This window comes from Ursus arctos, unplaced genomic scaffold, assembly GCF_023065955.2.
Source record: "Ursus arctos isolate Adak ecotype North America unplaced genomic scaffold, UrsArc2.0 scaffold_8, whole genome shotgun sequence".
NCBI classification, from domain to species: Eukaryota; Metazoa; Chordata; class Mammalia; order Carnivora; family Ursidae; genus Ursus; species Ursus arctos.
In genome coordinates, this window is record NW_026623100.1 from 67,219,073 (window position 1) to 67,232,666 (window position 13,594).

The following is a 13,594-nucleotide window of genomic DNA, read 5'->3' on the forward strand; positions in this document are numbered from 1 at the left end:
ATACCTATACCAAGCAGAGATCTGCTACTATTGGAAGAGGGGCAGGAAACTCACCCAAGAACATCCACACAAGAGCTTGGCTGCCACAAGGAGAAGGGAAAGGACTCTATGAACGTGCTATTCCTGAGGCCCACGCACATAGAGCATGCCTAAAACCGTGGAGGGATAAGGAAAACAGAAAAAATTCCTCTGCTCCCACTATGAGCCTAGCAATAACAAGCAATAGCAGTATACTTCTGGGAATGAAGCAAGAACACACACCCCCACACACACCTCTGTGATGCAGGCTTACAGAAATAGCCAAAAACTGGAAGGGGAAAAGGAATGCTTGAGAAAACCCTTCTGGCATACCAGCCCCCACCCTGAGCACAAGGTAACAGCAGCCCAACACTAAAGGCATTTGAAGCCTGCAGTGCACTAAAAGTAACAATAGCAATAATAATACCTAAACCCAGCTCAAGTTCTGACTAGATAAACCCAATTCTCCACACTAATGCTTGACAGAAGAAAAGGCATATCTATTTCTACACATGCTCAGTCTACGCTGTTCTACCTCTACTGCCTGATATTCAATCAAAAATGACAAGACATGCAAAAAAAAGGGCAGGGGGCAAGACAAAATAACCTCAAATATCTAGCATTTAATAAAAAATTATAAGACATGGGGGAGTGGGCAAGACAAAACATAACCCATTGTCAAGAGTTAAAGCAATCAATAGAACCACATTCGGAAATGACCCTAGCATGGGAACTATCAAAGAATTTAAAAGAACTATGACAAATATGTTAAAGAATCTAGTGGAAAAATTAACATGTATAAATGGGAGAATTTCAGGAGAAATGAAAACTATGTGGAAAAAAAAAATCAAATGGAAATGCTAGAAATAAAAATCACACCAGAGACAAAGAATTCCTCTGATGGGCTGATCAAGAGATGGGACACAGTGGTGCCTGGGTGACTCAGTTGGTTAAGCATCTGCCTTCAGCTCAGGTCATGATCCCAGGGTCCTGGGATTGAGCCCCACCTTGGGCTCCCTGCTCAGTGGAAAACTGCTTCTCCCTCTCCTCCCTGCTCATACTCTCTGTTGCTATCTCTGCCTCTCTCTCTCTCTCTCTCAAAATAAATAAATAAAAAGAGAGAGAGACAGAGAGAGAGGGGACACAGCTGAGGAAAGGCTCAGTGAACCTAAAGATAGGTTAGTAGAAACTGTCCAACTGAAATATGAATAAAAAAATTTTTTTCAACACAAAAGAACAAACTAAGAGCCACAGAGCAATGAGACAATATCAAATGGTCTAACATACATATAATTGGAGTCTCATGTAGCACCTGGGTGATTCAGTCAAGCATCCGCCTTCGGCTAAGGTCATGATTCCCGGATCCTGAGATCAAGTCCCACATCGGGCTCCTTCCTCAGCGGGAAGCCTGCTTCTCCCTCTTCCTCTGCCCCACCTCTGTGCAAGTGCACTCTCTCTCTCAATCGTTTGCTCTCTCTCAAATAAATAAAAATCTTTAAAAAATAATAATATCGGTGCCTGGGTGGCTCAGTTGCTTAAGCATCTGCCTTCAGCTCAGGTCATGATCCCAGGATCCTGGGATTGAGCCCCACATTGGGCTTCCTGCTCAGCAGGGAACCTGCTTCTCCCTCTCCCTCTGCCTGCTGCTCCCCCTACTTGTGCTGTCAAATAAATAAATAAAATCTTTAAAAATAATAATTGGAATCTCAGAAAGAAAAGAAAAACAAGAATGGGGCATAAGAAATATTTGAAATGACAATGGCCTTATATTTTCCAAAAAAATAATGAAAGATATCAAACCACAGATACAAGAATCTCAGAGAACCCTAAGCAGGATAAACAGAACGTGGGGGGGGGGGGGGGGCACCTAGACACAGACATAATCTAGCTATTGAAAAGCAAAGAGAAAAATCTTGAAAGTGCCCAAGAAAAAAGAAACATCAAAAACAGGAACAAAGAATTACAGATTTCTCATTGAAAAATAAAAATTTTTTAAAAATCAGAATGATGACATGTATACCACTGTCTCATGAAGTTTCCAAATTCCAAAATGTTCCATAATTTCTATTATATTAACCATTACCTGCTCCTTTTACAAAATTCACTTTCTATGTAGGTTGTAGGCAGCTTAAGCCACTCATTTGGAGTCATAAAGTGCCTTGAATTAGAAATTCTTGGGAATCTGGAATGCAGTTTGGCCTCTTCGATCTCTTTAAATTCTTTTATTGTATATATTTTGCCTGCAGGAAGATTAGTAACCTAAATTAGCACCCTTAAATGCAACTCCCATTGCTCTTGGGTTATGAAATCATATAACAATTAGGCACTAAGTACCAGTCTCACACTGAAGAAGAGTTCTTTTTTCATCATCTTTATCATATTGTGCCTTTTTCAAAGGGTCACGAAATGGTGGAATGGTAACCTACAAGAAAAGCATGTCTTTTGAGGACAGGTTCGCAGGTCTTTTTCAGTCTATCCTAAGCATCTATGTAGGCCAGAAGAATCAAGAATGTAGTATCTACAAACTACTTTAGTGTAACCATTATATATTTTTAACACTTTACAAAGAAATGAGGGTACTCCAATACATCTCTTAGCAAGGCCCTCTGGTCATGGCTAGCTCTTGTTTTAATAGCTTTTTCAGATCACTGTGGATATTCTTCTTAGACACTCTACACAAACTCAGTAAGTGGTAGTTTCTTAAAGGTTATGATGTGCAATCTGAAACTATATCAATAAATTATTCAAATTCAAGTACATTAAAATCCATTGGCTATCCTGAACTTTGAATGGATCTTTTATCTATGTCATGGGTTGATTTGGAAAAAATTGTATTGCTGAGTTACATGAGATCTTCCAAATGTTAATATATTTAATTATGCTATAATCACATTCATTAAAATCATTACCTCTCATCAGAAAAGTCTAAGAGCACTGGGAAGCTGTCATACTCATGACAGTGAGTATTTTCCCAAAATTCAAATTTTTTGCTTGAAAGCTCACATTTTACTGTTAGCAACAAATATTGTCAGTTGTTTTTCATGAAGTGACAGATGTACTTCATTCATTTCCAGAAAATGTCTGCCAAATATCCAACACTTAATAACCACAGTTTGTAAGATATTCTTTCAAGTAAAAATGGTGTACCATTAAAAAAAATTTAACCAGGATAGCTCACAATTCATGCACTCATGCTGCATTTCAGTAGCAGCAGAAATGCTCTTTGCATACCTCCCATTTCATCACACAGAATATTCAAAAGATGTGTACTCAGGAGCAAGATTTAATAAAATTAACAATGTTTAATGTTTGATCAAGGACAAACTTCAGTGAAATTGAACTCTACTGTGAATGCATGGCAATAAAGAATATAATGACAACCAATATGATTTGGTGACACTGACTTAAGCAGTTCTAAGGTACCAGCAGCTTTACCCACCATTGCTTTTGCACCATCAGAGCAAATGTCAACAATATGAAAAAGGCAACCGATATGTGGCACTATTATGAAAATACTTGGCCTAACGGACCCCTAAAAGGGTTCCAGGTTTCTCAGAGGTCTATATTCCTCACTTTGAGAACTGCTGCTATAACTTCAAAGTGCTCAGCTGAAGAGGCAGCCACCTATCAGCTTCATTTAGAAGGACAGCATGGTAAAAGAACTGCAATTTTGACACAAAAAGATCTGGTTTCAGGGCCACCTGGGTGACTCAGTTGGTTAAGCCTCTGACTCGTTATTTCAGCTCAGGTCATGATCTCAGGGTCATGAGATCCATCCCTGAGTTGGGCTCCACATTCAGTGGGGAGTCTGCTTGAGATTTTCTCTCTCCCTCTCCCTCTGCCCCTCCTCCCCTTGGGGTAAGCATGCTTGCGCTCTCGCTCTCTCTCAAATAAATGAAGTAAATCTAAAAAAAAAAAAAAAAAAATCTGGTTTCAAATCCCAGTTCTGCCCCTTACTAGTTATGTTACTAGCTAGTTTATATAAGGCTCTAGCTGTCAACATCTCAGTTTAACTTTCACCTATTAAAATAGAGACAATATGGGGCGCCTGGGTGGCTCAGTCGTTAGTGCCTGCGTTCAGCTCAGGGCGTGATCCCAAAACGCTGGGATCAGGCTCCTCCGCTGGGAGCCTGCTTCTTCCTCTCCCACCCCCCCCCCCAGCTTGTGTTCCCTCTCTCGCTGGCTGTCTCTCTCCGTCAAATAAATAAATAAAATAAAATAAAATAAAATAAAATAAAATAGGGACAATAACACATGCATACAACCCAATTTGGCAAAACGAAAAACAAAAAATCTGCTTTGTCTGCAAATGCCATTAGCTTAAAATGTCTATGACTCAAGCTAGGTCTATGACTCAAGGATTTTAATTTTAATAATATTCACTATTAGCAAAAGTGTGGGAAAATGGACTCTCTTGTGTGGGTACAAATTTATATAACCATCCTGGAGGACAATTTGGCAATATAAATCATTCAGCAATTCTACTTATAGCAACTTATCCAAGGAAAATCTTACGAAATAAATAGTTACAGGGAAGTTCATCATAATGTCATTTATAACAGCAACAAGTCAAAAAAAATCTAGATGTTCACAGTAGGGAATAGGTTAAAAAAGTGATGGTATAGCAAGATACCATATATAGTTAGAAACACATCTATGCTCTGCTATTTATGCCTGTGTGACTCTGGAAAAGTAACTTAACCAATTTATGTCTCACTTGCCTCATCTTCAAATTACATCATGTGGTAGCAGTGAAGAGGAAAATAAATAAATAAAAGTCCTAACATTTGGTTAAGCCTCAGTGCAAGTTATCTTTTTTTTTTTTTTGAGATTATTTGAGAGAGATAGATAAAGAGGGAGAAAGGGAGAGAGTGGGGAGAGGGACGGAGGGAGAGGGAGAGAGAGAATCTCAAGCAGACTCCCCACTGAGTGCGTAGCCCAAATCGGGGCTCAATCTTAGGACCCTGAGATCATGACCTGAGCAGAAATCAAAAGTCAGAGGCCTAACCAACTGAGCCACCCAGGCACCCCAGCTGTTATTAATAGAATACTATGCAGTGTTTAAAATTATGTATTTACATTTATTGACAAAGAAAGAAGCAAATCATAGAACTATTGAGGAAAAAATGCAAATTATAAAACATAATGTGTGTTACACCAATTTGGAAAATAAAAACGTGTATATACATCTATATAAAGAAAGTAGTCTTGGCTATCCCCAAGGATATACAGAAAAATGTTAATAAGTTCATTCTGTGTAATGAAATTGTGAGGTTGTTTTGTTTTAAGATTTTACTTATGTATTTGAGAGAGAGACAGAGAGCATGAGCAGGGGGAAGGAGGCAGTGGGAGAGGGAGAAGCAGACTCCCCACTGAGCAGGGAGCCCCACACAGGGCTCCATCCCAGGACCCTGAGATCATGACCTGAGCCCAAGGCAGACGCTTAACCAACTGAGCCACCCAGACGCCCCTGTGAGTGGTTTTTTAATTCTTTATTTAAAAATAGATTTTTGGGGGGGCACCTGGGTGGTTTAGTCGGTTAAGCATCTAACTCTTGACTTCAGCTCAGGTCATGATATCAGGGTTGGGAGATTGAGCCCTAGGTTGGGCTCCATGCTGGGCATGGAACCTGATTAAGATTCTCTCTCTCCAAAAAGTTTTTTTCATGTATCATGAAAAATGTATTACATTTGTAACAAAATTTTAAAAGTCTATGAAATTCTTAAATATCACCTATTACCCAATTATTATACAGTATTTTCAAATTTTATAGAGGTTTAATTTACTTTGGACTTTGGCTTTTTTATTCCTTTCTGAGATATGGAGATGGGAAACTATTGTTACTGAGTTCTTAGGGAATCACTAAAGAACTACCTATATGTTAGGGCTACTCAGAATAACCAACCACATAAAACCAAAAATAAGAAATCTATCCTACCTTCAGAAAATTCGGGTCCTCTTTGCTCATATAAAAAGGATCATACTCTTTTGGATCATAATGTTCTATAAATGCATTTCCCTATAGGAAGGAAATAAAACTACAGATAACAAGAGGTACACAATTGATTTTGAGCATAACAGGACTCAAGAGTCACATAGTTCATCTTCTGCTTCAAAACAGCATCAATGACAAATGCAAAGGGGAAGAGAAGACCAAATTTGAAATTAAACTGAATGTAGCCAAGTAATAACTATTACAGTGACTGAAGGAATCTACTTAAAATTTACAAGAATAATGAATGTTGGAAAACTAACAGATTTGGGAATTTGTTTTTAAATGCTTACTAGCCAAATATCTCAGATCTCTTAGAAATGCCAAAATATTTTACAGCTTTGTAAATAACTGAGTTCTAGAAAACTATATATAGATATCCTGTAGAGTCCAAATTTAATTGGTATATAAAATTAATAATTACATTTAAAAAGCAAAGAAAACTGATTGTGATGTACACATTTAAATCCAGACCTAACCCTCTTCCCTCCATCCTTTCCATGTGCCCTGGATTTAAGAACAGTACATGCTATAACAGAGTAGAGATTATACATATACAGAGTTAGAAGGGCAGGCTGTTTGGATGATTATAAAGATAATCATAGTTTTAAACCAACTGAAGAAAGTATCAAATGACCTCTTGGTACCTTTTTATTTACATGTTTTAAAAAACCATCTAATTCTTCTTGTCTCCTTTTTTTAATCTTCTTATATGAACAAACTTTTTCTATAATTTTCTTCTGGAGAGGATGTGCCACATGGTCAGCCCATCTTTTATGTAACATCTCTTTTCTTCTTGCCTTTAAGAAGTCATGATGTTGTAAATACTTATCTAGCTCCTAATAAACAATGATGGAAAAGGCAATTACCTTAAAGCTCATTTACAGTCCTAAGAATAATCCACAGAGTCATTCATTAATTCAATCATTTATTTGGCTTCTACTGGGTGACACACACTATACTGGAATTAGTGAATAATATGCAGATAAATCAGACAACATGCCTGCTCTCCCTGGAGAGACAGACTACAAAACAAATATACAAGAGAGGGACAATATAGCAAAATACACACACACACACACCCTAGAAACAGACACTCAGATACTTGCACATCAATGTTCATAGAACCATTATTCACAATAACCAAAAAGTGAAAACCCAACTGTCCATTGACAGATGAATGTATAAATAAAATGTGGTATATACACAAAATGGAATATTAGACAGCCATAAAATGGAATGAAGTTCTGACACATGCTTCAAAATGGATGAATCTTGAAGACAATATGCTAAGTGAAATAAGCCAGACACAAAAGAACAAGTATTGTAGGATCCCACTTATACGAAATTATCTAGAATAAGCGAATATTCAGAGACAGAAAATAAATTAGAGGTTACTAGAGGGAACTCTGGGGTCCTTTAAGTAATGGGAAGTCATTACTTAATGTGTATAAAGTTTTGGCTGGGGTGATGAAAGTTTTAGAAATAGAAATAGATAATGGTGGGGCGCCTGGGTGGCACAGCGGTTAAGCGTCTGCCTTTGGCTCAGGGCATGATCCCGGCGTTATGGGATCGAGCCCCACATCAGGCTCTTCCGCTATGAGCCTGCTTCTTCCTCTCCCACTCCCCCTGCTTCTGTTCCCTCTCTCGCTGGCTGTCTCTATCTCTGTCAGATAAATAAATAAAATTAAAAAAAAAAAAAAAAAAGAAATAGATAATGGTGATGATTTCACAACATCCATCTTTTGGAAATAGTGATGATGGTTGTACAACATGTGAATGTAAGTAATGTCACTGAACTGTACATTTAAAAATGGTTAAAAATAGCGAAGTTATAATATACATATTTTACCACAATGGGAAAAAATGACTAAATTTTTCTTTTTAATTCCTACAGTGGGAGACACTTGGGATGGGCCTTAAAGGATGAAGAATGATCTAGGAAGAGAAGGAATGAGAGAATGTGGAAGAAGTATATTCTATGGAGGGAAAAAAAAAAGACAAGAGTGAAGAGGCAGAAGTATAATACAACCTGGATGAAATGGCAAACAGCTGGTAAAGAAAATGACTGACGTAGACTATGAACTAAAACTTCTTATCCAAGACGTATCCACCTTTCATCTAGCAAATGAAATTATGTGATTACTACAATCAACAACATGAAACTCAAAATGAATAAATAAATAAATTAATTAATTACTAAAAACCAAGAACCCTGAGAGCTTCTCTGGGCTCTATCCCTCCCTAGCTTCAGGTCATAGCACTCTTCAACCATTCTAAATGAATAGCTCCTTTCCTTTGTAAACAACTCTAAAGAAAATTTTTCTTTACAGGTTACCCACTCCAGTGTTTACATGGACATTCATCTTGTTTTATAATTAAGCCTATCCTGTTACAGTTAAAGCCTTCCTCTTACCTATGCATACCTGTGTAGTAATTGGTCAGTGTGGTCCAGTAACAGCTCTTAAAACTCTTAAGAATACACACTGACGCCACAGAAGCCCCACTAGATGAAAGAACGGATTGGGGGAAAGCTCTTACATAAAGGTATCTGTGAAAGAATCCCCACAAAGTATAAAAAGAGAATAAGTCAATTAAAACAATCTCAGAGATCTCTTAAGGTTAATCCTAGGGGCTAATGAGCGTTTGTATAGTGATGATGCACTACACCTAAAATGGACAAATAAAATTTAATTTGTAATTGTAACACAGTCTGTAGTCAATTCTTACCTTAATTACATAACTTTCTCTATATAATATTGATTGAATAGCTGCATCAATATCTTCTTTAGCTAATGCCTAAAATGACAAAATGAAATTTTGAAAATCAAATCTTAAAAAAAAAAAATCAAATTATTGGGGCACCTAGGTGGTGCAGTCAGTTAAGCATCCAACTCAGTTTTGGCTCAGGTCACAATCTCAGGGTCCTGAGATCAAGCCCCGTGTCAGGCTCTGTACTCCGCACAAAGCCAACTTCAGTTTCTCTCTCCATCTCCCTCTGCCCCTCCCCGCCCCCATTCTCTCTAAAACCAAAAACCAAAAAATTTTAAAAATCAGATTATTAATACTGTCTGGACTTGCTTTTATGTGACAGACATATCCCTAGAAAGTTCTCTGTAAATACAATTTTTCTACTTCAAATCATATCATCAACTACTTTTTTTTGGTAAGATTTTTTATTTACTTATGTGTGAGAGAAAGAGAGTGGGGAGAGAGAAAGCACAAGAGCGAGGAGGGTCAGAGGGAGAAGCAGACTCCCTACCGAGCCAGGAACCCTCATCAAGTACTTCTTAAAGGGTATTTGAATTTTTCTGCCATTTACTATAGCTCATTCAAGGGCAAAAAATAACTCAGATCACAGACATTTTGAGTCTCAGCATGGTCAAACGACTTTCCCAGAGTCGCATGGTAAATAGAACCCATCTTTTTTTCACGTTTTATAAAATGCTTTTACCTTTATGAGTTAAATAAAATAGAATCAGGCCTCTATTTGAATTCATTCAGTCATTAGTGAATTCTACTTTAACTCATTTAGTCATTATAGCTTCAAATAATAAATTTATATACAAGTCACATTTTCAAATCTTTTTAAAGATTTATTTGCAAGAGAGCACACACAAGTATGGTGGGGAGGGGTTGGGGAGGGGAGGAATCCCAAGCGGACTCCCTGCTGGGCGCGAAGTCCAAAGCAGGACTCTCTCGCAACCCTGTGATCACAACCTGAGCTGAAATCAAGAGTCAGACACTTAACCAACTGAGCCACCCAGGCACCCCACATTTTCAGATTTTAAAGCACATAATCTTCAGGAAATAGTTCATAACATTAATTTTTTCCACTTGTATAACAAATCTTGCATAAATACCCACCAGAAAATACAAGAGCTTGTAAACCTGTCACTAAATTGTACACTTAAAAATAGTCAAAAATAGCAAACTTTGATGCTATGTATATTTTACCACAATGGAAATACGATTAAATTTTTTTAACTTCCCTAAGTGAGGGACATTTGGGATGAGCCTTTGAAATCTTCTCACAATTGCACAAAAACAAAATATTCTCAAATTAACAATCATTGGAAGTAGTTGGCTTCAGTTCCACCAGTTTTCAGAACAGATGAGTAAAATCTCAAAATCCAAGAACTAACCTTCCCAAGGATGGTTAATACCCAAGGAAATATAAGAGTCACGGGAGTTAAGCAACAACCAGAAGCCTAGAAAATCCCGCACTGAGTCAGAATTTAAACTCAAATATAGGGGCACCTGGGTGGCTCAGTTGGTTGAGCAACTGCCTCCAGCTCAGGTCACGATCCCGGGGTCTTCGGATAGAGTCCCATATGGGGCTCCCTCTGTTCTGCGGGGAGCCTGCTTCTCCCTCTCCCTCTGCCTGCCATTCCCCCTGCTTGTGCTCTCTCTGTCAAATAAATGAATAAAATCTTAAAAAAAAAAAAATTAAAAAAATTAAAAACAAAACAAACTCAAATATACCTAACTCCAGATTCATTTTCTTTGTTCTTTCTGTCTCACAGAGTTGCTATTCCTGGCAAATCTGTTGTTCTCAAAACCAAGATGGGTACTGAATTAACATTCTAGACAAAAATATAAAAAACAACAATCTGAAGACACTGGAGACTGACCAAAAGCAGAGAAAAACAAGAACGTAGTCAACGCTTGGAAAAAGAGAATAACATTGGTGTGAGTTTTCAGTTTTTACGGACTTCTGTCTTAGTGCAGGCCTCCATCAGAGCTAAAGGTAAAGGCTCAAACTCAGAAACATGAAGTTTTACAGAATTCAAGAATTAGAAGACAGGGGCACCTGGCTGGTCAGTCAGAAGAGCATGCAACTCTTGATCTCAGGGTTGTGAGTTTGAGCCCCATGTTGGGTGTAGAGATTACAAAAAATAAATAAACTTAAAAAAAAAAAAAGAAAAAAAATTAGAAGACAGGGTTCAGGACAACCATAGGAGCTGGAAAGTCAAAAGAGAAATACCTGAAATGAGAAAGCCATAGAGGAGATGCCACCAATTTTACAAATTAACTGACCGAATCTCTGGCGGATCCTTGAACTATGTATGTACAAGGCAAACTTCTTTGGAAAACAGTTTGGCAGTTTCATAAAGAAGTTAAATTCACTTACTATATGACCCAGTCATTCCACAACTAGATACCCAAGAGAAACGAAAGCGTATGTCCATGTAAAGACATATACATCAGTGTTCCTTACAGCTTTATTTGTAATAGCCAAAAAATGCAAATGACCCAAATTTCCATCAGCAGGATGGACAAACTAGGGTATAGCACTCGGCAAAAAAAAAAAAAAAAAAAGGAATGAAGTACTGATACATGCTACGTGGATGAATTGCAAAATAATTATGGTGAGTGAAAGAAGCCAGACAAAAGGAATACATGTTAAGATTACATTTGCATAAAATTTTTAAAATGCTAAATAGTGTAGTGACAGAAAAAAAAATCAGTGATTGCCTTGAGGGTAGGCAAGGAGGGAAGGATGACAAAAGGGACACAGGAAGGAAACTTTGGGAATACTGAATATTCACTCTCTTGATTGTGGTGATGGTTTCATGTGTGCATACATACATCAAAATTTATCAAACTGTACACTTCAAATATATGCAGTTTACTGCGTTACCAGTTATACCTTAATAAAGCTGTTTAGAAAAAAAATTACAATAGTTTCTAAAAATACAGCAAGAGTTAAAAGTGCTTCAGGAGAAACTTTATAACTTTGTTATATAGGAAATGTAATCAATTGCCTATGATTCCACGTTAAAAAGCTAGAAAATGAATAGCAAACACAAAGTTAGAACGAATGGAATTACAAAGGGCAGAAATGAAATAGAAAACATAGAAAAAATATTAAGCACAAGCCACTTCTCAATGCAACTACCCAAATACAAACTTCAAAATGCCATACTACTGTTACCTCCATAAAAGAAAGTCGCTGAGGTTTCAACCATTCTTTCGAGCTCGTGGGCTTGTGAAGCTTGTCACTTATCAGATCATCACTGTCTAAATTTCTCATTGTGATCACAAAAAACAGAGCTCCTAGAAAAACTTAAAAAAAAAAATTAGCTTATTCAGTAATGAGAACTCACAATCCTACTTTCTCTTCTGTTTAATTAACAATCCTTGAACCACAAACGGGTGTGGAACGTATTCTGAATTAGTAGGCACCCACACTTTCCCTAACAAGAGGCCTTCACCATAGTTTCTGATGAGGTCTTCAGAACCCGCCTGTTTTAAGCCGGGGAGGTTCTCTCTGGACTGACCCCAGCTACCCCCCGGAATTCCAGGCTTCCCACGTCCTTCTACAATACGGCCCGCTCGAGGCGGCGTAGCAATCACCAGCCAGGCCTCTAGGGGTCGCACTGCAGCAGTGTTCTGACTCAGGGCCGCGAACCCGGAGAGCTGCAACTTTCTGACTACTGAAGCCCACACAGGGGCTTAGTAGAGAGGGGGAGGGCTGCTTAGAGAGGGAGGGTGTTTCACAAAAATTTGTGTCCTCAAGCTCTAGGACGCCCAAAGCACCCACCCCAAACACACACACACACACACACCGTTATCTGAGGGGGAAGCTGTCATTAGGGCTTGCGCCTGTTGTAGACCTACAGCACCCACCACCCCGTCCCTTCCCTTCCATCCCGTCAACAAGATTAGTGCGTGCTCCGCCCGGCCTGGCAGGGAAGTTGCAGACCGCCACGGGTACCTCAGCTTCCTTCCCAAGACTGGCTGGGCCTTGGGCTCCCTGCAGCACGCGAGGGGCCCGACCCCAAGGCCCACGGTCCCGCGGTGGTCGGCTGCGACGGGAGAGTGTGCCCCTCGGGGCCTGCGGCCCCGTTAGCTCGGCCCCGTCGCCTCGGAATGACAGAATGTTCGAGTCCAGTGCCTCCTTGACGCAGCCCCCCCGCAGCCCCAGCGCTGCGACAGACGACAACGAGTCAGAATTCTGCCAGCCGCCGCTGCGTCCCTGAGCCCCGCGCAACTGCACGTCCGAGGCCAACCCGGTGGAGAAGTAACCTAGGGGCCTGAAGTGCGGGCGTCGCTGGGCGGGTCGTGGTTAGCAAACCAAACCGAAGCTCTTCTCGGTGACGAGCAGATGTTGTAGCCAATAGCTAGGCACGTCGCCTTGCCGCCCCGCCTTCCCCGCCGTTGACGGGAGGTTACCCTGGTGCCCGGCCCTTGGTTCAGCGCCGCCGCTGTCCTTCCGCGAGTGTCCCGTGCCTTCTGCTCCAGCCTGGGCCATCGCCCTCCCCAAACCCTCTGTGCGTCTTCCCAGCCAACACGACTGGACGTTAACCCCCCGCCCCCCCGCCTCCAGTCCCTCTTCAGGGAACCCTCCTCCCCGTGGGCTAAACCACTGTGCCGGGAGTTGCCGGAAAGGGCGCCTGCCTTCAGTATCCCTTAGAAGGACGGGTGTTTGTGGAGGTTGTCTTTATGAGGTCGGCCCAAGAAGCTTGGGGGTCTTGTGAGGGAAAGGCCGCTTTAAATGCGTTAAATGTGTATTTAGTGCTCTGTATCAGTACCCATAGTTCGCGCTGATGTTGGTTGGGGTAAGGAGCAGCTGATCTT

General features: G+C 39.9%; 1 protein-coding gene across 8 annotated transcripts in view; it reads right to left on the reverse strand.

The window, feature by feature from the left end:
* The window catches only part of LOC113270466 (protein FAM228B-like), a 46,592-nt gene extending 33,512 nt beyond the window's left edge, over positions 1 to 13,080 (reverse strand). For 5 of the 8 annotated variants that reach the window (XR_008958311.1, XM_048222846.2, XM_057309348.1 and 2 more), the window contains exons 1-7: positions 12,732 to 13,080; positions 11,949 to 12,079; positions 8,741 to 8,809; positions 6,658 to 6,849; positions 5,957 to 6,037; positions 2,353 to 2,440; positions 2,102 to 2,258 (exon numbers count right to left, since the gene is read on the reverse strand). Coding sequence is in view for 7 of the 8 variants with exons in the window: in XM_048222846.2 (XP_048078803.1) it covers positions 2,102 to 2,258; positions 2,353 to 2,440; positions 5,957 to 6,037; positions 6,658 to 6,849; positions 8,741 to 8,809; positions 11,949 to 12,047 (686 nt within the window). In the remaining variant the exon portion in view is untranslated. The remainder of the gene's footprint in view (positions 1 to 2,101; positions 2,259 to 2,352; positions 2,441 to 5,956; positions 6,038 to 6,657; positions 6,850 to 8,740; positions 8,810 to 11,948; positions 12,080 to 12,731) is intronic. The other 3 variants (XM_026519839.4, XM_026519848.4, XM_026519830.4) reach the window with 1 other exon arrangement.
* Positions 13,081 to 13,594: the final 514 nt, after the last annotated feature.